The 26,840-nt window shown below is 43.1% G+C and overlaps 1 protein-coding gene across 5 annotated transcripts in view; it reads left to right on the plus strand.

Annotated features, from left to right (window-relative positions):
• Positions 1–26,840, plus strand: part of Astn1 (astrotactin 1) — a 318,149-nt gene that overhangs the window by 279,949 nt on the left and 11,360 nt on the right. For all 5 annotated transcript variants that reach the window (XM_039090767.2, XM_039090768.2, XM_039090769.2 and 2 more), the window contains 5 exons: positions 3,279–3,547; positions 10,421–10,554; positions 13,835–13,986; positions 14,984–15,119; positions 20,994–21,094. In XM_039090767.2, the coding sequence (XP_038946695.1) occupies positions 3,279–3,547; positions 10,421–10,554; positions 13,835–13,986; positions 14,984–15,119; positions 20,994–21,094 (792 nt within the window). The remainder of the gene's footprint in view (positions 1–3,278; positions 3,548–10,420; positions 10,555–13,834; positions 13,987–14,983; positions 15,120–20,993; positions 21,095–26,840) is intronic.

Raw genomic sequence — 26,840 nt, forward strand, 5'->3', positions numbered from 1 at the left:
GGTTTTTGTTTGTTTGGTTTTTATCAGCTGACACACTTGCCGGTCATCATCTTTCAAGACCTTAACTATAGATTATTTCTTTTGTTCAAAGACCGTGTATCTACTGAAGTAGATATGTACTCTCGAAGCATCACGGTGTTTCAGATTCCAGGAGCATCTTTACGTAGGTGCCATAGGATGGTGAAAAGTTTCAAGGACTGCAATAGGAGTAGCCAATACAAAGAGGAGACCACTGGGTCATAGGAGATAAAGTGGCTTTCCCTCTTCCCACCTTTTCACCAGCAGACAGCAGACTCTCCTGAAGAGTTTTGGATCTGAGTTATTCATTCCCATGCAGCAAATGGTGGCACTGTCTTTGGGGTAAGGGAGATTTATGTGGGCCTTCAGCGATGGACCCCATCACTTTAAGGACCATTTCCCAATTGTATCTTTAGCTGCGCATAGAAAATGGATTTTCTCTTTGAAAAATCTCTCTCGTGCCCATGTCTATTCTTGGCTGGAGACTGAATAGATGGCTTTGGGGAGCTCACTGTTCATTGCTCTGTATAAATCCAGCCTCTTTCTAGATAGTTCCATCTCATGTGAGCATGGTGTTAGCTAGGTATATGGCCTTGGCCTTGGCCTCCAGCAGGGACCTGATATGTAGACCCGATATGGGGAAGAATAAGGTCCGGAAGATAAAAGCAAGCAGGAGCATTTGGAACACCTATCACTTCCGGCTATATGCTTTCCTCAGCCATCCTTCTGTACTCTTTAATCTTGCCAAGAATGTAGGGTGGATGGGTATTGACAGGGATTAACTGCATCTTGATTTTAATTGGCATTGCCAGAAGACAGCAACAAGGGGAGCAGCCCCTCTTGTTCACAGCAATTACAAGCTTTAATGATGGCCAGCTGGAGGGCAGGAACGTTAACGCCACACAGCACTCACGTTACAGTGCCCTCTGGTGGTATATTTCAGTACAATTCATCTAGATAGCGACCTAGGAAAGTTTGTTGAAAGGTAAGAGAAAAACATGTTGGCCTATTACTTCACATTTGAAGTAACTTTTACTCAAAATTAAGGATATTGGGGGAGGATTCTTTTAAAACTCTCCTGTGAGCTTTCTTTCAATTATTCTGTCATTGTCGCCTGGTTTTCATATTTTCCTCATAGAGGTATGAGGTACATAATTTGTAATTGTTTTGCTTTTTAGTTTTTATTGTATATTAGGAAAAAAGAGCCATTAGAATATCGAGACACCACATAATCCTTAGAATCCTGAAAATTTATTTTCTCTAGCCTGGTCTCACGGCATGGAATATTGTCATTTTCGATCAACTACCACCATCTAGTGGTCATATTGTAGATACGCAAGTGTTCAGAATGGAGTCTCAACAAAGGAGGGCTGTGGCTCCCTACAGAAATGTCTCTGGCGATAATGTGATTAGAGCCAAAGAGAAAAAGGCTCCCAACCTCAAGAAGACTGCACAGACACCAGATACTGCCCAAAGATCACTCTGCCTCCACCTATTTAACCAGTCACTCAGCAGTCTGAAGAAGTCAAGAAATTAGATCAAAAATGGGGTATAGAAAGCCTTGGCTAGTCTATGGGCTTTTCAAATACTGCTAGCAATCCATTCTCAGCATAAGGTAAAGTTCAGAACCATGGCTGAGATGCAGAAGCCTAAATAATTATAAAGATGAACCTGTGGGTGAAGTGATTTGAGGTTGGTTAGTCTGGGCTCTGTTTGATGTCATAATCTTTGACTTTTAGTGTGTGTGTGTGTGTGTGTGTGTGTGTGTGTGTGTGTGTGTGTGTGTGTGCGCGCACGCGCGTGTGTGTGCGTGCGCGAGCAGCATTGTCTAGTTTTCCTACAATCCAGGAGGGACTGGAATGCAATCCTGAATCTATGATTCAGTAAATATAAATGTTAAATAGACTGACTCCCGTAGTCACTGAGTGTATCCTGTGCCTTCAGACACAAGAGATGGCACCTGTCAGGATTGGCCGTGTCTCATTCACATAATGCTCTTTATTTGGGAATCCAGAACAGTGAGAACCTCACCACATGGACCCACATTACACAGCAAGTAAGAGAGGGCTTAGAGTGTGCTCCCCATACCCCAGAGGAGTGAACATTTGCTTTTCTAAGTCAGTGAGTCGTATCTCCCAATCACCTCCCGGAACCACTTTGCAAGGCCTTTCAACCAGTTCACACTGCATCCCATCAAGTATGGCATTCTTAGCGCACCCACTGGAGACCGGAACATTCTGTGTACCCACCACCTCCGAAGGCACAGAAGTCTCTCCAAAATCATTTCCTGCTTGGGACACCAACTGTCAGAAAATAGCTTGAGAATCTGGAGGGTTCTGTCCACAGAGTCCTTTACAGCTAATGAGTAAAATGGAAAAACAGGAGGGCTGAAGGAAGAGAGAGCAAATGGTGCTTTCTTGTGTGGGGAACAAACCATTATTCTCTAGTAGGCTCTTCTCATGTTTGTCACTGAAAATAGATCAAGAATTTGTGTAGCTAACTCCTAAGTGGCAAACAACAGTGAAAAGAAAAATCTTTTTGAAAAAGCCAAACTTTCCTCTGCATTCTCAACACGTGAGTTATTTATACAGACAAGCAATGCTGGTCTTGCTGTATGACTTAAACACTTTGGACTCAGCATTGGTTTCAAATACCAAGTTTCACAATCCACTATCTTTGGGACCTTGATGATATTGCCCTTTCTTGATATGTAGAAATGGGTAGAATGGTAGACTGTTGGCAATGGTTATGTAATGGCTGAAGGAGATCTTGAGTCAACCCCAATGCCATAGGAAGGCTCCATAAACCTCAGCTGTAATTATGACCAAGATTGTGTTGCTGAGTGCTTCCTGCATGTTAGAAACCATATGTGTGTCTTCAAACCATTTTTTTATGCATTCATTTGATAACACTAGAGGTGGGAGCTATGAAGAAGCCAAGGCATAGAGCGGTCACTGTTGCTATCATCTGCTTTCTGGGAAACAGACTTACTGCAGACACATCCCTCTGAGTGCATGAGTGGAGTCAATGATTCTCAGAAGAGAAACAACCTGTTATATTTGAAAGGCTATTTCCAACTCTGTATGTCACCGGGAAGATGCTTGCCCCTAATTAAGTAGAATGACAGAGTCACAGTCTTACTCCCTTAGTGACACTTTCCAACTTCTCAAGGTTAGACCTCAGAACTCAGGAGCCACCAAGTCATGGCAGTCCTTGCTATCTTGCCCCCCATCACTGTTTCTTTTTCTCCTGTCTGGCAGGCAACTCCCCATCTGATGAGTCAGAAGAACGGGAAAGGGATCCCAAGGTGCTGACATTCCCAGAATACATCGCTAGCCTGTCAGACTCTGGCACCAAGCGTATGGCAGCTGGAGTCCGGATGGAGTGCCAGAGCAAGGGACGGTGTCCCTCATCCTGTCCTTTGTGTCATGTGACATCCAGCCCTGAAACTCCTGCTGAGCCGGTTCTGCTGGAAGTGACCAGAGCATCCCCCATCTATGAACTTGTGACCAATAACCAGACCCAGAGGGTAAGAGGGTTGAGATACTTGGTTCTGGAAGGCATAGAGACCTTTCTCCACACAGCAAGCCAGTGGCAGGATCTTTTTACTCAGCTAAGAGCAGCAACTCATTTGTTTAGATTTGCATGTTTACATATTCAGTCAAATCAAATCAATGAACTCTATAATACCCACAACAATGTGACTCAGGACTAACTACTGAAGTCTGAGTAAAAGGGGCTGGAAGGAAATAGGAAAGCACATGCAATGGAAAGCCATTGTAATACCTTTTCCAAAGGGGACATGTTATAAGGACACTCATCTCTGTCTCCCCCTTGGAGCAGGTGAACCAGTCTAACTGATCTCCCAACCTAGAACCAACTGTACCTGGACTAGAAGGGGCATGTCAAAAACAGGTCCAAGAGGAAGGTCCTAGTACCTTCACCTGCAAGGGCCTTTCCCTGCTCATCACAGGCTTAAAGGACAAAACACCACATCTGTGCTGATCTTCCCACATTTTACTATGCTGGAAGTTTATGGTATTTCCCAACCATTCATTCTCTCTTTAATTCTCTGTCCCTAAAGCTCTTAGGAGAAATTGTGTGAGCCAGTAAGATTCAGGCACCGGGTTGGGAGGAGCAGTGACTTCTTCCTTCAGGATATAGGCGAGAGTAAAGCAGCATACACACACAGAGACACTAGCCATGTCAAACTTGAAGTAGAGAGGCTCCGGGGTGGGAGGTTTCTGAGACAATTTGCAAGGCAAATAACCAAACAGCTTACCTGAGGAGTGGAATGCCCATCCAGGTGGGGTGATAATTGCTTCCTTTTTTCTCTTGGAGGAGACACCTGGTGTGTCACAGTTGGTATCATAGGTGTTGCTGAGACTCACAGGAGGGATTTTGTATGTATGTTTCTCTAACATACCCACCTCTTCCATAGATATTTCAAAGAGTGTTTGAAAATATAGGTTCTCCCCCTCCACAGGAACAATAAGACAAATGGTTCTTGCTGGCCTACACATTTGTCCTGAATCTGAGAGGCTTATGGGAAGAGAATTGGGAGAGAAGAACTTGAAAGAAGGAAGCCCTTGGTTCATTGGGCACCCAAAGGTGTGGTGGTATTAACACAGGGGTACCCTTGAGAGCCTAACGTCGTACCCCCTCAAGTTGCTGCATCTGATAACCAAGAACTTTCTGGTTCACCAGGCTGGATACAGGGAGAGCTGAGCTCAGCAGGGTCATCCTTCGAATTAGAGTGCACAAAGCTTCAGAACAGAGAAGAGCTCAGTGGGAGACAAAGAACTTGGGGGCTGTCAATCAACACCAGGATGCCTAAGGAATTTCAACCCCAGCAGCCCCTCTCTGGATTCCCTGCTTGCCAAACACCCTTCCATTTCCCCTGCATCTGTTTTCAGAGAGGGGCAGGAAGACATTGCCCATCTGGCCCAGTGTTAAGTACTTCAGTTTCTAGATATATACAAGCTAGTCTACGATGGAGTTTGCTCGCTACCAGGGGACTCTTTTCTTTACATGACACATTCCTTCTCTGTCATCCTCTCTGCAACTCTGGTTTTTCTTCTAGCTTTTACTTTCTGTCGACAAATTTAGACAAGGGGTCCAGAAGATGGGGAAGGGTTGGACAGATGTTCAGTGTGACACTGGTAACTTGGTGTCATCTTCCCCTTCAATATGCGCGTTCATCTTCTAGCTATCCTCTTTGGTCTATTGTCCTTGTGATGGACTGGATAATCTCTGATGTCATAGGGCAAGTAAATTTGTGATTGTGATAAACAAGTTGGTTAGACCATTTCAACAATCCAATACACTCTAGCTCCTTACCTTGTCTCTCAAATAGATACCACTGGTGTCCCCATCTCATTAAAGGGAACCAGTGTCCTTGTCATCCCCAGTATCTTTTCTATCATCAAGAGCAACACGTATATCCTGTATCTATTCTTTTATCTGAGACCCCCATCACAACCTAACTCTTCACTGTAATATCAAACATTTTATTGCAGCAATCTTCTTGTTAGTCCTTGTATATAACACCTGCAATTACTATACAATATAGACTTCTGGCCACATTAGCATCAAGGTAATTTAATGGATCTTCACATTGAGTGCAACTTAGAGTCCTTAGCACAACATTACAAAGCTGCTTACGATCCTGTCTGTCTTCACGTACGTGGTTGTTAGTACTCTATATTCTAAAATTTAACTCTTTTTGCCTCCTCAAACACACCATATTTTCTTTCATGAATTCTGACCTCTGGCCTTACAAATCTCTGTCCCAAGAATATATTCCATCACATTTCTGTCACTGGGAAAGTCCTACCATCATGCCACGTTTCAGCTCAAGCACCATTGTCTCCCAGAGACCTCTCCACCGTGCTCCCAGTCCAACTCAGACTCCTTCTCGGAACTTCCATTCCATGTGTACATATCTTCACTTGTACATTTTCTGTGATCATACTTGTTGCTTGGTTATTTACTTCACTCTAGCCTATAAGAAATGCTTTGTCTTCTATAGCTTGGTGCATAGTTGATACTCCGCTAAATGAATGGATGAATAAATTTTCGACTGCTAAACATGAAGTAAAAATTCAGATGTTTCCTTTTTAAGAGAAAGGCAAGCCAGCATTTGGGTTGCTGTTTGTTTTGTTTTGCTTTGTTTTTTTCTAGACTTTATCACATCTGTTAACAAGTATGGATTCCTCAGGGAGTGCATGGGATGGCAAATTGTAGGTCTGAAAAAGTCAAGTTTCTCTTTCTCTTCCTTTACAAAAGAGTTTCATTTTGGTCCTTCTTATCAATTGTATAACAGTCATCTTTTCATCGCTGTGACAAAACACCCAGCACAATCAACTTAAAAGGAGGGAATATCGAAGTTCCTCAGATTTGAGTCCATGGTTGCCTGGTCATATGACTATGGGTCTGTGGTGTGGTGGAAGATCATGAGAGTAGGGCTGTGTGGAGGAGGAGCCGTATTCCATCCTGGAGGTGAAAAGCAAAGAGAATTCAAGAAGACTATTCCAAGACTAATAAATAACCTGTAAAACAAAGTCCTGGTAACCTATGTCCTCCTACTAGGGCTTACTTCCCAATGCCTATTTAAGTTATGTATCAACCAATGTGGTGACATATAGATGAAATTAGTATCTTCTAACCACTTCTCAGTAATACCAACACCTTGGATCAAGGCTTCTTTGAAGAATACACTTCATATCCAAGCCATTACATACCCTATCCAACTTGTTGAATTAGATTCTACCTATGATTCAGAAGTAGGAACTCTCATGGAGTAGCATGTATCAAAGGTAGAGGGTTAAAACTTTTGAATAAATGACTTTTAAAATAATTATAGCATGTTTGCCTTGCCGTATTTTTATATTAATATTTTGATCATGTTTTCATGTTTAAAATGTTAGAGCGGTTTATTATTGTTCTTGAAATGGGACTTCTTACAGACTATCTATAATCTAGCCCTACCTCTCTGTCAAAGAACTTCTTTGCCTTGTGGATCTTATAGACGGATTGATATATTTCGTTGGTTTTAGAAGTCCAGTTTTATTGAGGATCCATTCTTCTTAGTGTTAGCTTTTCTATCTACATCACTACAACTTTTGTGACCAGATTACTTTAAAAAGTAAAATCATCAATATGTAATGACACAGTTTAGTGTGTTTCACTGTGATGTTTCCATACAAGCTTATATTGTACCTAGATCACAGTCAGCCTCCCTCCCGCTCCTCTCCATCTCTTTGCCCCTCTCCCGTAACTTAACATTTCCTCCTTTCTTTTCAGGTCTAGAGTTTCTATACTTCCATATCCTAGAGAAAATTTGCACCTGTATTTTTTTAAGGTTTACTTTATTTATGTGAGTACACTGCAGCTGTCCTCAGACACACCAGAAGAGGGCATCGGATCCCATTACAGATGGTTGTGAGCCACCATGTGGTTGCTGGGAATTGAACTCAAGACCTCTGGAAGAGCAGTCAGTGCTCTTAACCGCTGAGCCATCTCTCCAGCCCTGCACCTGTATTTTTATCTGTTATTATTTCACTGCACGTGTTGTCCTCCAATTCCACCCATTTCCCCCCAGATGAAGAATTCCATTCTTGTTTGCAACCAAATAGCTTCCTTCCCTCTTTGTGGAGGCTTCCTGCTGCTGTGTGATCTCATAGAGCCTCACCTTCTCACCAGGACCCCTCAACGCTATTGTGGAATTTGGATGTTTACATGAATCCGGCTTGCTTGTTTAGTATCTAGCTGGAAAATGTATGCAGACAGCGACCATATGTGTCTTCTTTTGCGTCATTGCATCCTTCCTTCGTGCTTAGCACAGGAAATGGCCCCTTGTAGACGGTTAGCAAACAGGTGTTGACTGAAGACACCATCAAGCAGCAGGCACTTTTAGTCTGTCTATCTTAAAGAGTCTATCTTCTTCGTTTTGAAAAGCTCACTTTTTTATTTGAATCTCAATCAGAACAGGATAAAGTAAGTAACTTGATGGCGGAGTCAATGTTAATTAACAGCATGTATTGAGAAGAGCTTCTGTTCAGTGAGCCATCATGGTCCACTCTCTGACAGTCTTATTCATTAGCCTATGACCCTGAACAAGTATCTAACTTACACTCTCAGAACTTTCACTGTAAGCTATTATCATCATCCACCCAAGAGTTAGTATCTAAATTGGCCTTACAAATTAGAAACACTGTATAAATCATAACTATGAGCAAGAATCAGTTCCTGCTTCTTAGAAACTCTAAGTCTTGGGAGTGGAGTCAGTTGGATCCTTATTCAATTCAGCTTATAGCCTTACGTAACTCTCTTGTAGTTTTATTGCTATGAAGAGACACTGTGACCAAGGCAACTCTTATAAACATTTACTTGGGTCTGACTTACAGCTTCAGAAGTTTTAGTCCTTTATCATCACAGTGGGAAGCAGGGCAGCATCTAGGCAGACCTGGTGCTGGAGAAGGAGCTGCGAGTTCTCCACCTTGTTCCCCAGGCAGCAGCTGGAGACTGTCTTCTGCAGGCAGGCAGCCAGAAATAGGCTGTCTTCTGCACTGGGTTGAACTTGAGCACTAGGAGACCTCAAAGCCCACCTACACAGTGACACACTTCCTCCAACAAAGCCATGTCTATTTCAACAAGGCCATATCTCCTAATGGTGTCACTCCCATGGGTCAAGCATATTACCATAATAACCAATACTAAACTTTGAAAGACTAGAACCTATGTATGGCTGTTTGTATAGGTGATTGTAGAGTCTTATCTCTTCCTTCCCCCCTTCTTCTCATCCTCTCTTCCTCATTCCCTTTCTATACTTTTTTCTTTTCTTGTGATTTTAGAGTCTGAACTTCTATAAGGCAGTTATGTCCCCTTTCCCTAGCTTACCAATGTGGACAAGCTGGTACTGGAACAGAAGGGAGAAAAGCCAAGGCCAAAGGTATCATATGCCTCAGAGACACAGCTTGGAGCATAGATAGCCTGGAACTTTCATTCTTAGATTACCCGAGTTGAGCCCTCGGGAACTGTTCTTTTGCCATTGTTACAAGTGATGTTGCCTCTTTGGTCTGATTTTATCTTTGCTTTTTTTTTATTCCACAGAAACTATCTCCATAAAATTACTTGATGTAAAGAACTATGCCAGACTGTAATTTTTATAAGATTCTATGTAATTCAAAAACAGAAATGTATATCAGGTGTGGTACATAGATTGTTGCACTTAACTGTCACAACATCACTATTAGGAAAGTGATAATTTTTTGGTTTTTTGTTTTGTTTTTAAAGGTTTTATTTAAAATCTTATTTATTTTATACAGGTTAGTACACTGTTGCTGTCCTTAGACACATTAGAAGAGGGCATCAGATCCCATTACAGATGGTTGTGAGTCATCTAGTGGTTGCTGGGAATTGAACTCAGAACCTCTGGAAGAACACTCAGTGCCTCTAACCACTGATCCATTTCTCCATCCCAGAAAGTGATATTTTATCAGAGTGGAAACTGGGTTTATATAATGTGCCGAAGGTCACAGGTAATAATTGACAAAGCCAAGGGTCTCATCCACAAAGACTGACACAGATTGAGAATTTAGCCTTTATATTACACAGCTTTTCCTACTCACAGTCAAAGAAAGGTGTCTAACCACAATCCTGTGCAGAAACACACACATATTCAATATGGACCAACAAACAGGCTGAGGGACCATGATGGACTAGAGCAGGACAGATAAGGCTGGTATGGATGCACAGAGAGGCATTTGAAGAAGGGCAAAGTGCTTCTGGGTAGATAGAGGAAAGAAGAGCAAATGCAGGCCACCCAAAGATGGGAGGTAAAGAAGTTAATGTTTCTAGAACTTACAGTGTGAGGTGTTATAGAGTGAAGTGAGGGAGACACACGGTGGAAACTGACTTTCTTTCAAAGTGAAAGCTCCTTTTTATACCTCTTTCTTACTCCCTTTCTCTGTCTCTCTGTCTCTCTGTCTCTCTGTCTGTCTCTCTCTCTCTCTCTCTCTCTCTCTCTCTCTCTCTCTCTCTCTCTCTTTCCCTCTGTTTGAGACGGGAATACTTGTATCTAACTGCCTTCTAACTTCCGATTCTCCTGCCTCCAAATGCTGGGATTACAGTAATGTGACACATTTGGTTTTTAAGGTGACAGGTGACAGAGTCGAGCTACTACACTAAAGAGAAAGGGACATCCCATGTTCTACAGGCTGGGTTATCCCACACTCCATCTTCTGAGACAGCTTCAGACTAGAGAACGTTGGTGCAGTGGTGACACAGTCTTTTTCTCTGAAGGTGACCTAAGACCACGTAGGATCCTGACACTAGGTCTCTTGATAAAGACCATCCAGCCATGGTTTCTTAACACTTATTCTTTGCTATTTTTGTTCAGCTCTTACAGGAGGCCACCATGAGCTCTCTCTGGTGTTCAGGGACTGGAGATGTCATTGAGGACTGGTGTCGATGTGATTCTACTGCTTTTGGAGCGGATGGACTCCCTACCTGTGCGCCCCTCCCACAGCCTGTGTATGGTTCCCTTCCCATGTCGCTCTCCTGCATGTATGCCTTCAGCACCATTACTCAAAAACAGGATGGAGTGGATATTAGTCTCAAAGTGATAGGCTGAATGCTGGGAATTGGAAAGAAGAAAGTTGCATCGTTCCTGCCATCGGGAACTTTCAGTATGATAGAAGGAGCAGGCACATGAGCTGTTTAATGGAAGTAGTGTGACAAATCTTTGCATTTTTTAAAATGTAAAGAGCTGGGTTTTGACCCTGCACTTAGGCAATAAAGACGTTATGGAGCAAATAGCAATTAAATGAGGTAAGACAGCATGGAAAGAAAGTCATAGAGTACCAGTACTGTTGCTACCGGGGAAGTTAGAGGTCTGTAGTAAGGGCAGAACGAGACCAACGACACTACCACTTCTCAGACTTCCTGGGTACCAGACAATACATGCACTAGGTAAACACTCTTATTGCCACCCTTTCAATTAACGAATGGAACAGGAAGTTACTTCAAGAAGATTATATTTTCCCTCAGTTATAGAGCAGGAAGCAGGACATGGCTGAGAGTGGCTGTAGTGCCAGAGAGAATAAAACTGAAATGATTTGGGTTAAAGCCAACAGGTCACGGTGACTGTTAACTCTGGGGATGAACCATAGTTGAGAGGGAACCGGTTAGGAGGTATGCAGTGTTGAGGAGAAGGAGAAGGCCAGTTCCATTTGGTCTTACCCATGAACTACCGAAGGATAATTGTATAAATGTTCAGTAGGCAGAGGAACAGGTGGAGCTCTGTTGAAAAAAAATACAGATAATGAGGTTTTAAATAATCTCAGAAAATTGGTAGATGGGGTCATAGCTGGAGCAAGGATGTTCTGTAAGCAACACACACTGTGAAGAGCGGAAACCTGGAGTGGACTTGAGGGGATGTCTATATTGAAAGGATTCATGGGGTACTGCAGAGATGGGTGAGGATGAGCCCGTCCAAATTCTTAATCTCTCAAGAGGAGATTAAACAGAACTGGCCACAGTGAGAGGCCAGGACCCAATATAGGAATTCAGGTTATCCTGTAGTAAGGTGTCTTCCACAGGGGTGAAGGCACAAAGTGTTATTTCTGTGAAAGTATTGTTAGGACAAGATGGTGGCACATGACCCCCTGCCTTCATAAGGACTAAAGGGCCCCAAATGAGAATCAAGACCTGCAGTGATTAGAGGGCTAATTGCACAAAAGAGTAGACAGTAGGTAGGAATCCACAAATGGAGGATGCCCTCTGACCTGTCTGTAGGCAAGGTAGATGTTGAAGAGAAAACTGAAGGAGAAAGTGGGAAATATTACCAACAGACCATCACTGCAAACCAATTTATTTCCTTATTTAGGTGTCTATAAATATTCCAGCCATTGGCTTCTTGCTCTTTGTAGTTGTAATTTGGATATTTAAATCAAAATAAAAACAAGTTCCTAATTAGTAAAAAATAAAATAAAATGTATTTAGTAGAAAAGGAACCACTAAGAGTATCTAGTATTGTTAGAGTCACCATATAACAAAGTTACTATAAAAAGGTAACGTGGGAACTATCAAACAGAGGCACACAAGATCCAGTTACAATATCTGAAGGCTGATTTCATTTCTAAACATGTATAAGCCAAATATGATGACTAAAACCAAGGTGAACAAACTATAAAATATTGCAGAACTATAAAACTGCACTTTTCTTCTCAGCTCTGATCACTTCTCTCAGTAATAGATCCTAATTTCTTGCACTTTAATTGGTAGTTAGAAATAGAAATGGACTCTACTTTTATGTAAGTCCGTGTAACTCACACACACTTCTATTTCTCAGTAGGGGCTGGCCTTAGTTCCTATTTTCACAGAATCTGAGTTCTCAGAAAGCTCAGCTACTAACTTAAGTGTCCTAATGTTTTTTCCCCCTTCAAATAGCATTCTGCATATGACTCTAATTAATGAATTTGTCAATATCCGCACTGTTTTGGATCTAGTCCACCCTAATGTCATATGAAAACTATGCACTCCTTCATAGTAGCTGCTAGAAGACGACCATGTGTTTCTTATTATTTTCCTACTAGTTGAACTGCTTCTTATTCTCCAAACACCCTCCCTCGATTTCATGTTAAAGTTGTATCACATGCGTAAACACTGTGAACATATGTCTTGAGTTGAAACTGGACATTGCAGGTCACTCGGTGCGATCCAGCTCTGCTGTCTCGTCTTTTGGGTTTTGAGACCATCAAAGGCACCTGCGAGCTGGGTAGAAGGTAGAGAAGGTGAGGGCTGCAGACACTTTTGATGTAGAAGAACCAAAGGCAAAGATGTGGGTGAATGCTAGGGACAGTGTGATCAAGGGAGGCTACAAGTGAGCAAAAACTGGAAAAACCCTCACAGGCCAGTGGTCTGGAGAGAAACTAGGAATTAGAAGCAGGAAGGAAATCTGAGCCACATATAAGAAGTCAGAACAAGGAAGCAAATTGACACCACCTGGGCTATCAGGAGAGCCACCCCAGAGAACATTGGTACTGGTTACTGAGTCTCTACAATGTGCAGAGAGACATGAGAGAGCAAGGCCAAGCTACATTCAAGGCGAAGACAACTTGAAAACAGTGAGAGACTACGAACTGAAAGGAAAGACAAAGAGGGACTGACAGAGGAGCCAGGATCCATAGGCACCCAAAGAGATCGACAGAAAGTAACATCAGGTCCTAAGCAGCAGACACAGGGTATCACGCCCAAAAGAGTGTCATTTGTGGCCACATGGCCAATTCTCTCCTTTCAGCGTTACTTTTGAGCTGAGCCTGTTCTGAGGTTCAGTCAGCAGATGGACTGGAGAAGGAGACACAGCACACCACGGCGCTGGGCAATGAGGGCCTGCCCCATCCTGATGGCTATGGGACTTAACTAACTGTGCTCTTATTAATGCAATATTCTCTTGGATGCCACATTCAGTGAGCTTTGAGATACAATGTCACACAAAATATTTGCTTAGGCTTCCTCAAGAGAAAACCCAGATATTATATTTCAAACTATATACAAAAGACCTATCAATAAAGACCAATCCCCAAACACATGTACCAGGCAGACCTTCTTTGATCTTTACACCTTTACTTGTTTATTCATTTACAAGATCCAAACATAAGCCTCCTAGGTCTCTGGAGACATTCGCATCTAGTGAGAGAGCCAAAGTGCTCAGAGTTGTCATTTGTAAGAAGAGTTTGAAGTGTTGCAGTTGAGGTGATGACACAAGTCCCAGCTGAGTTCCCATTTCATGTTTCTTCTTTTCTCCACTCAGGCTGAGACTTTCCACAGTACACGAACCCAGCAGCACCCTCGTGGTCCTGGAGTGGGAGCATTCAGAGCCACCAATTGGAGTGCAGATCGTAGATTACCTGATCCGGCAAGAGAAAGTCACTGACCGGATGGACCACTCCAAAGTAGAGACGGGTGAGCATATTCCAAAAGTAGAAAAAGAAAAGAATACCTTGCCTTGTGGCCTTGCTTCAAGTCCCCAGTATTACAGGGCAGCACAGAGAAGCATGGAATAGTAGCAACTACTGTCTCTTACAGGCAGCAGCCATCTTGTCCATTTAAGAGTTTTTGCATGGTGAGTGTCTGACAAAAATCTTGTTTTGATTTTTGCTTTTCTTTTATTTATAAAAGAGGTGTCCATTTCATTGCCTCTAGGCACACTTACAAGCAACAACAACATAGTACACTAGTTATCCTAGCCCACAATTAAGAAACAATTCTCTGCTAACCACTGCCATGATTACAGAAAAAACAAAAATTCCTTTGCTAATAACCCCCTCTAGGCAAAGGCATGTGCAAACAGATGCTCTTGATCCACATCTTGTCCTAAAGCAAACTGACTTTTGTCAAGTTCTGAGAGAAAAGGGAAGCCTTAGAAATAACCCACAGAAATAAAAGTCCCATGCCTTACTACCAACACGTAGAGAAAAGCCATCATCAATAATCCTAAGTCTTTCACATAAAAAATGATCCTCTTTGGGGATGAGGATGCCCATAACCTAAGAGCTCCGCTTGAACCTGGTAATGAGGTCTGAAGAAACATCTTTGGAGCATGGAGAGCTCTCCATTGCTGTTTCTGAGGTGCTTTCCTGGGTGTGCACAGGTATTGCTAAGGTATATTAGGGCACAGGGCCCAGCACTACAAGTGTTCTCATCAGTGTCCAGGTGTTTCATGGAAAATTGCACAGACGAGCCGTTTGCTTTTTGCCTTAGTAGTCCTTGAGGTAATTCTGGACAAATGGCTCTCACCTGATTGGCTGACAATGACACCATCAGAAAAGACGGATTTCCTCCAAGGTTTCCTTCCTTCCTCCTCTGGGAAGTTAAGAAGTTCCAGCAAGTTCTTCTGGTATTGCTCATGTTTTGGACATCACTGTTTATTGGGCTTTCCCCATTCTTTTCCTTTATGCAGAAACAGTGCTGAGCTTTGTAGACGACATCATCTCTGGAGCAAAGGCTCCATGTGCCATGCCATCTCAGGTGCCAGACAAGCAGTTCACCATGATTTCTCTCATCATCCGATGCCTGGAACCTGACACCATTTACATGTGAGTAGTACACACCTTAGTGTTTCCTTACCAGAAAGTTTGCGTCCTGGCTGGCTCCCCATTATTAACCAAGTTACTTCAGTGACTTTGTAATAGTTTTGTTTTTATTCTCAGCAGCTTTATATCAATAAACATTACGGAGAAACTTCTGGAAGAAGTCTTGTCATCAAAGGGTTTACAATATACAGAGGACCTATATAAACAGATAATTGTACCTCAAGTATATGTTAGTTAGAAAGGCCAGGGACACATTGGGAAGAACGAAGGAAGTGACTTATTCTATGTAGAGTTGGTGGCTGGATTCTAAATTGGATTGTATAGAAATCAATAGCTTCTGTGACGTTGGGAAAGGCACACTAGGTTAAAAGTCACTGGGGCAAAGGTAAAGAGTCATGAAGGGGAGCTGTGGGTGGTCCGATTGGTCTGAAGCAGATGGTGAATTAAAGAGGTGAAGGAAATGAGACTGGGAGTCAGACTGAATGCTGTATGTCAGAGAAAAGCTTCATTTTTTTTTTAAAGAAAAGAGGACAATGCCAAGAACTGTGCTTCAGAAAGCCATCTCTAGTGGCTCTGAAATAATTTATAGAGTTCAGAACTGGTCAGCATTTTTCTTCAAAGAAAATGTAGTGAGTTATATCACCGTGCTTGGAACATTCCCTGTGTTCTCACTGAACTCTTCTCATCTCTTCCTGTGCTCTGGGAACAACTGTAAAATATTTGTGAGCAGAGACATAAGAGATGCCAAAAGAGGAGATATGGTGATAGCATCTAAGTCATGGTGGAAAAATCCACGGTCTAACACAGGATTCACAGTGATGCAGTTTGGAAGCCTTCTGACCCCACCAGTATGAAAAACATCTAACAGTTTACAGATGAGGTCACAGGCAGAGAGTCAAGGTTTCCAGAATAAATCATCTCCACTTCCTCTCCTAAGGAGTTCAAAGATGGGAAGCACTAGAAATCTGAGTGTCATTGATTGTGCTGAACTTAGATATTCAACTGTGTCTCTTTCAAATAGGACATGTAAGTCAGGACTGTACTGAGTGAATGTAAAATGAATAAAGACAAGTAACATCTGAGAATCTGGAATGGACACACATACAAGGATGACAGCGCAAATACCAAAGACTAAATGTCTGTTCTTTGGGCAAGGATGCCTTGACCTATAACAGCTCTCTTGATATTTGCACAGCTGTGGCCCCTCAGAGGAAGGGCTCATGACAAAGGAATACAGATCTGGGACTGAAGACCAGAAATCCTAAGACCATTTATAAAGAGGGTGGGTTAACTCCTCTCTGTGCTTCCTACTTGTTAATTAGGAAGTTAGAAGTTCTGTTGGAACAATAGGTAGGCATGGCTTGTTTAGAAAGGCTATTACCAGTCTAGGACCTTCCTCAAGTTAGCCTTGTCTTGACTTTGTTTCCTGCTCAAAGACCGGAGGCTAAGATCCTCTCCCACATTCAACATCTTTGATGATCTTCTAGTGTTCATTTCCTATGTTTTGTAAATCACCTACTTCCTGTCAGTGTTGATTACAGAAGTGGGAGAGGCTACTAGACTAAAGGACAGCCAGTTTCCACTAGATGGCACTGCAGATTGCTGAAAAAGCTAGTTGACACTCAGATGTAATTTCATAGCCCCCAGTGAGGGCCAGCTCTTGGTTTTGCATGCAAGATGATGTTCTTAGATCCTGGCCGACTAACATGTGATGACCTGTACATGAGACCCAGTGTGTGGGAAAAGGGCACTGTGGGATAGAAGCATTCTTCTACGTAGAGGAGGAAAGAATATTTGAACTTGCATTCCTGGTACAAAAAGAGAATCCTTTAGGCCTGGTTTTGCTCCTAACCATAAAGTGACTTTAAATGGGACCCGTAACTTTTCTGCACCCAAGTTTTCTTATAAACTAGAAGGATGTTAGCTGTCTTTTATGGAGATCTGGCCCTGACTGACTTTATTTTATAGCTGAAGAAACTGAGGTTCAGTAGAATTGAATAACTTCCCCCAGAAGCAGAGCTGAGGCTGTAAATAATGATTAGGAACTGAAGCTGTGTTTCTTCTTTCCCACACCGGATCTTACTTCCAAGCTATCTCAGGTTCCTTGGCCAGAATCTAGGAACATCATCCTGCAGTCTGAGGCAAAAGCTGGTCTTCTACAAGGGTTATAAAGTTATGTCTGAGTTTTGGCTGGCTTTCTTTGTCATATATTTCACTTAATGTCACTAGAGAAGCATTCTGAGAATGGATCCTGTGGCCCAAACACAGTTAAGGACTCCCTAAAGTGTGACAGATCCAACATCTTCATTTTAGATTGCAGAGGATTGCCTCCCCTTCCCACCACCCTCTCACCACAACACCTGCCCTTGCATTTCTGAGCTCACAACAGCAGACAGATGATTGAAAAGGATGAGCAAAAGCCCCCATACTGGCAGGAAGAAAACAAGAAAGCAGCAGGTGACACAGTCAGCTCTGTAGGCAGCCCCTGACAGCCTTACCATTTTCCTTAGCTCCAGACCTTTAAGGCCCAGCCCTGGGGCCTGAGCCAGTCTGTGTCGGTTCCCATGCACACATGCCTCCATGGTGTCATCACCATGAAGCTAACTATGCACTGAAAGGTCCCAGCCTGTGGCTGGAGAGGAAGCCCAGAAGCTTTGGAAGAAGCAATAAACGGAGTTAGACGTGAGCCCTCTGGATCTGGAGCAAGGCTTATCTCTTCTGTCAGTAATTCCAGCTAACCCTCTTGCTGTCCTTAGAGAGTGCTGTGGCGAAATGAGAACGCTAACAACAAACAAGGCCTTCCTTTAATGACAGACAGCATGTGGCATTTCCAAATGAAAATGTGGAAAGCGCTCCCCAGTCTTTCATAGTAGTGTAATACCCTGGTTGCTCTGGGTATCTCAGGGTTGGGGAGGTTGTGTTCAGGGTTGAGGGGGCTGTGGGGTCTGAAACTGCTGCGGAAGAGAACTGAAGGTCAAGCTCTGTCTGTACTTGGAAGGTTGTGTGAGGCACTTCCTTTCCTAATATCTGCCTCATATTAAAAATGAAATGTGCTGTTAGTCAGAGATTCGTAACTTCCATTTCACTCTTACTGCCCTACAGAGTATGGGAGACTTAAATCAAATAGGAACATCTTTGTCCCAGCTTAGGATCTGCCATAGTGTAGCTGGAACTTACAGCAAGACAACATAGGAAGCAGAGTGCCTGGAGTGTGGACTAGCTGGATGTTCGTGACTGACTCCATCCCAGAGACTGAAAGACAGGGAATATCTGGATTTTCAAGTTGGGTACCAACATGGTACCCAAATAATAAGATGCCATAGTCCAGGAAAACTTAAGAATTAAAGGTCCAGGACTAAATTATGGTGGGCTGCAAATAGTGGCTCCAGCCACAGAGTTGAGATTGGTACCTTCAGCTGACTAGCAATGGAAATAGTAGCCACATTGTGGCCTTAACTGGAGGTGTAGGGCCATGGAAGAAGATCTGCTACCTATGAGCACAGCAGGTGACAGGGCTAGCCTTGTAACCCAAGACTGTGCCCATCCAGCCTGGAGTGCCAGCCTACAAAGATCAGGGCCTCGTATCTCCTGGCTCCCCCAAGAACAGCTGCTAGAACTGATGGAGTCTACAAGAAAGACCAAACCTTGAAGACCAAGCAGAAGAAAAATGGATCTACTTCCACTAAAAGTGTCTCAGACTCCAAAAGTATGAATTTGCCCTATTCTGAATTTCAGCTTCACATACTATTAGGGATTACAGAAAACATGAGAATCACAGACCACAGGGGGCAGCCCATGGGACCTTGAGACTATACCCCTCAGAACCTTAGTTGAATATACTCTAGGACCTGATTAACAGTTAAGTGAACTCAGAAATGGAGACACTTCCAAAAGGGCCAGGAGTACCAGGTACAGGTTTGAGAGTCCAGAAACAAGGACAAGAAGCTGATGAAGCACACAGGGTCAAATGAGGAAAAAATATAGCTGCCAGGACTGGAATGGGGATAATGGGTATCTGTGGAGCCCCATGGTCTCTCCGGGAAGGTGTGGCAGGAGAAGTATGGTAAGATGTTTAATTTGGAATCAGGGCACATGTGGTGAGGAAGGACTGTGGTTGGTGGCGCTACTGGAGAAGGCCATTGAGCAGGGCTTAGGAGCAAGGTATAAGACAACCATGACGGAGTGGCCTGAATTCTCTCTGCTGATAAGAAAGAAAACCCAAAGCTTGCTCCTGATCTAATAGCTGAGGATGCCCTTTAAGCACCTAATGGCTACAATCTGGCCCCTGCCTTTGGATCTAAGCAGGCCATTACGTTTCAGGTCTTACCAGACCAGGGGATATGATGGAGTCCGTCTATTTACGCCTTCCATAGCACTGATGTGAGTTTAAGGAGAGAAGAGAGAAGGGTGCATGGCATCTCAGGGCATTTGGGTCTCATCTCTGACTGCCCTCTGAGTTTCTTTGTGAACAGTAGGTATGAGATCTTCTCTCTTTTGAAAACATTCCTTGGAAAAATCATTAAGTAGTGTACATTGCTTTCTATTTCACAGGTTCAAGTGTTAAGGCCCAGCTGTCATTTACCTGGGTCATCCTTCTTTCATTTATTCCCCCTCCTTTCTTTCCTCCCCATAATTCTACCAAGAAGAACAACATCAACCAACAACAACAACAAAAAAAAATCCATGTTTTCCAGTAAACACAGCTTTCTATAGTAATGTGGCATGATGAAAGTGGCAGGAAGGTGGTGGTGACATCCTTTGGGGTGGCCTAATTAGTTATCAGAGGCCCTGTGCAGACATCAGAACTTATTTTCATGGTCAGGTCTCCAGGGTCTCTCCTTTCTGTATCAGTTTGATCATCCAATGGGATTGCCTTAGTCCCAGTGTGCCCTCTGCTGGACTAAGACACTTCCCCCGGATTCCTGGTTCATAGTGGAAACCCGTGACTGTAATAGCTACACATGGGACATAGAGTGACTAGCCATGCACAGGCCAGGGACCCTTCATCCTGACTGCTTTCTTCTGAATTTAAAGAATGGGTTTATCACCAGTCTTTGCATAAAGATGTAAGCCAAGCACAGGGCCGCATGGTGCAGGACAGAGCTAACACAGGGTGGAGTGAGATTCCAAGGCTTTGTGTACACCACTACTCTCGTTCATTCTCACCATGGCTTATTATCCTCCCCATATTATAGACAAGGGAAAATAGAGATCACAGGAGTTACTGTAATTCCAAGTTCTAGCCATCCTTTTGCAAAGATATCTACTCTTTCTTGAACCATGTGATTGCCAAAATATAAGTGGCATCAGGGTTACCTAGAAGCATCTGAGTTTTGTGACATGGTGGAGACAGGATCATTTGAGGCCACAGATTCCTTCCTTAAGATTAGAAAACACCATGAGACCTTTGTCAAAAATAGATAGATAGATAGATAGATAGATAGATAGATAGATAGATAGACAGACAGACAGACAAATAGGTGTGTGTGTGTGAGACAGAGAGAGACAGACAGACAGAGAGAGAGAGAGAGAGAGAGAGAGAGAGAGAGAGAGAGAGAGATTTAAAGAAAAATAAGAAGATAGTTACCGAGAACTCAGTGCTTGGTAACTTGCAGGTTTCTAGTTCCCAGGTCATACTGAGCAGGTCTGGACTGGGCCTGAGAACTTTCAGCAGTGGTGCCTAAGTCTTCTGTGTGGAGATAAAGTGTCCTTCCCTGTGATGTTTCTAATCAAACAGTTCTCAAAACAGCATATCCCAACCACAGACCAGTGGGTTCTGACCTATTCAAATAAAGCTGGACATCCAGACAGAGCTGCTAAGCCCCAGCCCCTAGTTGTGTCACCTCTAATAATGCTACCTTCCTACCTTTCTGCCAGGTTCACCCTCTGGGGAGTAGACAATACAGGGCGACGCTCCAGACCAAGTGATGTGATTGTGAAGACCCCATGTCCTGTGGTGGATGATGTCAAAGCCCAAGGTAAGAGAAAGTTAGCAATGTCTACACATGATTGTTCAACCATCTACCCTTGCCGCTCTAAGCAACCAGTAACCAAAGGAGTAAACAGAATGGCCGGGGGTGGAGCAAGAAAGAGGAATTCATGTTCAAGGTAGAACTTTGAGCTTTCTGTCAGTACTGCTGACACTCTGCACTCTGGAAGAAGTTTCCAGTGTGTTCTGTTATCTCATAGAGTCCCTAAGGCAGGGGTCAGTAGCAGACATTGATAAAGTCTCCAGGAATGCAGGTGCTTATGTCCATGCAAAGCACCAGCCATCTCTGTCCTCAGGACATAGATGGATCACGTGTTCTTCCTGGGGATTGGTACACATGAACGTTTGTATCGAGCTAAAGCATATGGCACCAGATTTGGAGTTGATCAGTTACAGCCCCTTCCTTCGAGGTACCTAAATCTTTCACTCTCTACTTTGAAGTTGTTGTGTGCCATTTCTTCAGTGTATTCAGTATAAGCTCCTTCACTGCTATTGGTCCTGGTCCACTAGGAAATTTTCCTCAATCATCCATCACACAAGAGATGCTCCCTGGCTGGCCCTGGCATCATCTCGTAATCTAAAGTTTTCACATTTCTGAAGCCAGGGTCCATCAGTTCTGCATAGCACTTCTTCTAGACTCTGGCACCAATTAAGGTGATATTATAAGCCCGGGACATCTATTAGGCAGAGCTGAAATCGTAGCTTTTTTATTAGCAGAGACACTGAGCACTGAGGCTCTGCAGATTCCAGTCAGGGATGGTCCACTGCTAAGCTAATTCTCTAATGCCTCTCATTACCTTACATATAGTTCTTGGCTATGTACACATCATCTTAACCAAGAGGGACACAGTGCCAGAAGGTTTTTGGGTGACACTACACTGACAAAAATCATTTAGGGAAGAGAGATCTAGACTGCTTTTCTTTATCTACTCCTTTGAACAGAAAGCAAGCGGAAGAGCAAGCAATCGAGGTTTTATTGAGAAGTGCAATGACGGATCCCTGCAGCAGGCAGTGCTCAAAGTGCATCGCCTACCTAGCACTGCTTTAATTTAAAAACCACGGATACTTTAGCATTGTACAACTTTGAACATTATCTCCCCTAGCTAATCTTATTGGCATGCTATGGGCCCAGTATTTTTAAAGACATCTGACTGTAATGGAACACGTTCTCATTACAGTCCACTAATGGATTGCCATTCTTCTTGTGGCATAAATATTTAATAGGACTCCTGGGACCCAAATGGTGACCCTTTCTACTTCTTCCATGCCTACGTGCCAACTCTCCAGTACCCCATCAATCTATTCCTTCTGTTCCTGTCGCTCTTCTCAATTCCTTTTATACAGGTCTCCCTTCTATCATAGGGTCACTGAATGTATTAGGCCCTATTACTTCAAATGTGCTATACCCTTCCAAATGATTAACTTATCTCAGCATGAAAATTCAGCTCAAGTGTCCCTTCCTCACAGCAGAAGAGGGCAAGAAGCATTGCTAGGCGTCTTCACAGTCCTGTGTTTCTGACTTTAAAATATTTTTCTCAGTTTTTATAATGATATGTTCAATCTCCAGACACCACTAGCCAGTAGGTATTATAATGGTATGAGTCAAGTCTCCTTTTCTGCATCATATGTCCCTAATATCTAGAAGGCTGCATAATTGATGGACAGGTTACATAAGAACATATGTTGGCCTTGGAGTCAAAACTTAGGGGTCCAAACAGCCTAAGTTTGGACCCCCTGACCCACCATCTACTAAGTTAATCTTGAGCAGGTTACTTTATCCCATGTCTCAGTTCATTTGTGTATGAAATGTGGTAACGAGAAAATAGTACCCCCCCCCCCAATTTGTAGGGTCTAGAAGGATTGAATGAGGCAATTAACTTAAACTAGTAAAAGAAGACAGTGATTAGTACTAGTAAGTAATCAGCAAATATTAGGAATAGTTATTTATAAGCAATCATAAAGCCTGCCTTTTGTTAGAAACTCAATATTTTATGCATGAAGCAAAAATCATAACACTGCCCTATTTTTACATGTGAGAAAATTGAAAATCAGAATAAAGTAAATAAGGTGCCCAAGGTTACAAAGAACCTAATGGGACGCACACTTAGAGTCCATATCTGACCACAATGGCCACTTTTTTTAAAAATAATGTTATGAGGGCAAATTGAGAGAGAAATTAGGTGAAAGACTCATAGAACATTGTCTCTGCGAACTGGTGGGGGAAAAATGTGCTGCTGTAAAAACAATAGCAAGAGTCCTCCCCTTTTGGGCTCTGTCCAATTGGATAAGAACAGAACCCCACATGTATGAAGCAGTTGTGCTTCTCCCTAGTGGGAGAGGAACTGGTTTGTAGGATTGGAACCATGAAGGTCTCTGAAGCTCCATTAAGATAAAGGTCTAGGTCACACACCTCTAGGTGAGAGTCTGTCTTGGGGTATCTACCAGTCACTGAATAAGAAGGAGTTCTTCTGTTTAATGTTGACTGGGATCTGTGGAGAGGCAATAGCTATCATGAAGCTTCCGGTTGATCAGAAACAGCAGGGAGGAGATTAACAGGGAAATAATGCAGCACGTTGCTCCACTACAGGACTTGTGAAACAGAGTCGCTCTTTTTCTGGAGAGCTCCTGTCCATCAGTTCTAGTACAGGATGTTTGGATGGGCTCTCTACCTGCCTTTGCTTCCAGAAAAGGAACTGGGGACACAAGAAGCCAATTTGGTGCTGAGAGAATAAAATGATACCTCCAGGTCCTGTTATCCTTCAGTTAGGAAGGCATCCTACCCGGAGCAAGTCTGGAGACTAATGGAGGGTATCCTTACAAATTAATACAGTTCTGACAAAGAAAAACCCCATATGTTTTGTCTGCCTCAAACCCAGATGGTGATCATCAGTATAACTCACTTGGGTCTCAGCTTAAAGTTAAGGACAAAGAGGAATTTGACCTGGGGTGTGCTGTCGGTTCCTAGACACTATCCCTCATGTGAGCATTCATCCAAAACTAGCTAGGCACTTTCTAAGAATTTTAACATGCCATAGCACTCAAGCAACTGCATGAATGTTTCTGCTGTCCTTTTACTGAAACCAGCTTCCTGCAGCTGCAGCAAGCAGGTATTAGTAGTAAGTTAAACCTTGTTGCCTAGTGTGAAGGTTGAGTTGCGACATCCTGAAGGGTCCCTATGGAATCTCACCATAGGAAGGCTAGTTGCTATCCTTCACCCCCTCAGCATTTGCCTTTCTTTCCTGATGCCACACATCTGCATCTATTGCAGCATCTGAATCTCCCAGGGGTGTGCTTTGGCTCCTGATCACAGAACAGATATGTATCAGATCCTAGTATTGAACTCAAAATCATTTTTCAATAATCTTGTCATCAATTCCATGGACTTATAATCCATTAGACAGATATTTAGTCCTTACTCAATATGTGTTTTAAGCACCAGGAGCAAAATTACTATACCTGCATAACTATATCAGTGGAGGCAACAGGCAACAGCAGCAAAATAATCAGATATGTATTTCAAATGATGATGCCTGCTAGGGAGATAATAAATGAAGCATGCCAGAAGAAGGGCAGAAGCTAGAGTTAGGGAAAATAAGTGAGAGGGAAAAGTCACACAAATACGTTTCCGAACATATCAAGATCAGAGTACAGGATATTTGAAGGAAGCAAAGAAGGCCTGGAGGGCACTGATGGCTAGGAGTTCCTGGGGGCTCTGGGCATATTTAGTAGAGCCTAGGGACTGTATCTGGGATTGTGATGAAATGCCCTGGCGGACTTTGGACAAAAGAGTGACATATTAAACTTTATGTTCAGAAGTTCATTCGCTCTGCTATGGTGATAACTTACTCAGAGGAACATTCGAAAGTGGAAATAGAAGGCTAGGGAAACTGATAGGAGACAAGCTGGTGTTTATACCGGGAAAATCGTCAGGCAGATGCTAAGAGGTGATCTGATTCTCAATTTGCCAATGAAATCCAAAAGGATTTATTTGACAATAAAATAAAATAAGGCTGAGTGTGGAGAATGGGGGAAGAAAGAGTCATGTCAGGCTCATCTGCTTGAACGGTGTGTGATTTTTCCCCCCCTGGAAGATTCCAAAAGGATGAGCACACAGAGAGATAGATGGTAGAAGAGGGACTAAGAGAAGAAGAAATCTAATGTGAAGTGCTGTGGATCTCAGGTAAAGGAGGACATACCTGAGGGGTACCTGGAATGAATGGAGGAGTCAACCACCCAACTAATTTTGTGTGTTTGTGTTTGTTTTTGTTTTTACCATTGAGGAATAGGTTGAGCAGCAATAAGAAACAGAGGCATTTCTTTTTTCAAAAAGGTTGTGTTCATAGTTTGTGGCTTTAAGATTTGATATTTCAGAGATGGAACCGTTCTCAGAGCCAGTGACTGAAGGGTCCTCTTCCACAGGGGCAAACCTGCCCACCATGGAAGTGGTATAGAGGTGAACCACAACGAGGTTCTCTAGTGGATGTAAGAGAGTGGTCAGGAAAGGAGAAGGATGAAATGTAAGCTAGGGGAATTTTGAAAACGAAGGCATCTTAACAATGTAAGGGAGAAAGAATTGCTTGAAGTTGGCTGTGAGGAGCTAAGGACCATTTTCTCCAGGGATATGAGAGAAGGGTCCCTAAGGCCCAGAGAAGGTTTCTGAAAACACAAAGATAAGGAGGAAGGAAGAGTATATACTCAAGTCAGGGACAAAGATAAGCAAGAGCTGTTGCCTTGTGATAACTCTGGCTCCAGAAGAAAAGTAAGCAGATTTGAGAGGATGGGCTAGTGTACAGCAGTGGTCTTCAAACTGTGGTACTTACATCTACAGCATCAGCACTGCCCTGCAGCTTGTCAGAAATGGATGTGCTCGGGCTCCAAATCAGACACTCCAGTGGGAAACAGCAGCCATGCGTGTGATGCCGATGCTGCTCATGTGAGAATCACTGCTATCCCCGACACATACACGCACGCACGCACGCACGCACGCACGCACGCACGGCAGCTCAAAAGGGAGGCATATCCAGAGGTGGAGAGAGAAAGGAAGCTTGTGATATGGGTTGTGCTAAGAAGGACAAAGATACCAGGCCTGCTGGGGTTGTTTACCGTGTGTTTCCATGTGGAGTTACATCCCTCCTTAGTTCAGTGTGGGGCTGTGTTTGTAGGTGGATCCTGACAACTATTAAGTGATGAACCGGGGTCTCTTACCTGGGAACCTTTTCTATGATGCCAAAGAAGCCATCAAGGAAAGCTGCAGATGTTTCCAGTTGTTCCTGATTCAGATTTAAAAAAAAAGAGAGAGAGCCCTATTACTAGGGGAATGAGGAAATTCACCTGTGTCTCTGAAGTTACTGCCTTATTTTAATTATACTGTTTTTCCAATCTCCAGAGCATCTGTGTTTCTTGTCCTCTCTCTTTGTCTTTACAGCAAGGAAAACATGATCAAGTGAAGAACTGGCAGTAAAAAAAAAATACTATTTTCTCCCTTTACTCCTCATTCACCTGTTTTTATATGCACTGCCCCATTTGGTGCTCAATCTGAAAGCTTTGGTCCTCAACTTCCTATCTCTTCAAGAGATGTTCCAGAGCCCATGCCCACCCCTCCTCAGTATCTAACCCCAGTACCCATTTTGTCATTGAGATCTTGTGCAAGCGCCCTACTTATAAAAGCAAAGTCCTTCTCGATACTTTTATCTTTGTCACTCAAATCTATGTCCTTGCCTTCTAACATACTACCT

Source organism: Rattus norvegicus, chromosome 13, assembly GCF_036323735.1.
Source record: "Rattus norvegicus strain BN/NHsdMcwi chromosome 13, GRCr8, whole genome shotgun sequence".
Lineage (NCBI taxonomy): Eukaryota > Metazoa > Chordata > Mammalia > Rodentia > Muridae > Rattus > Rattus norvegicus.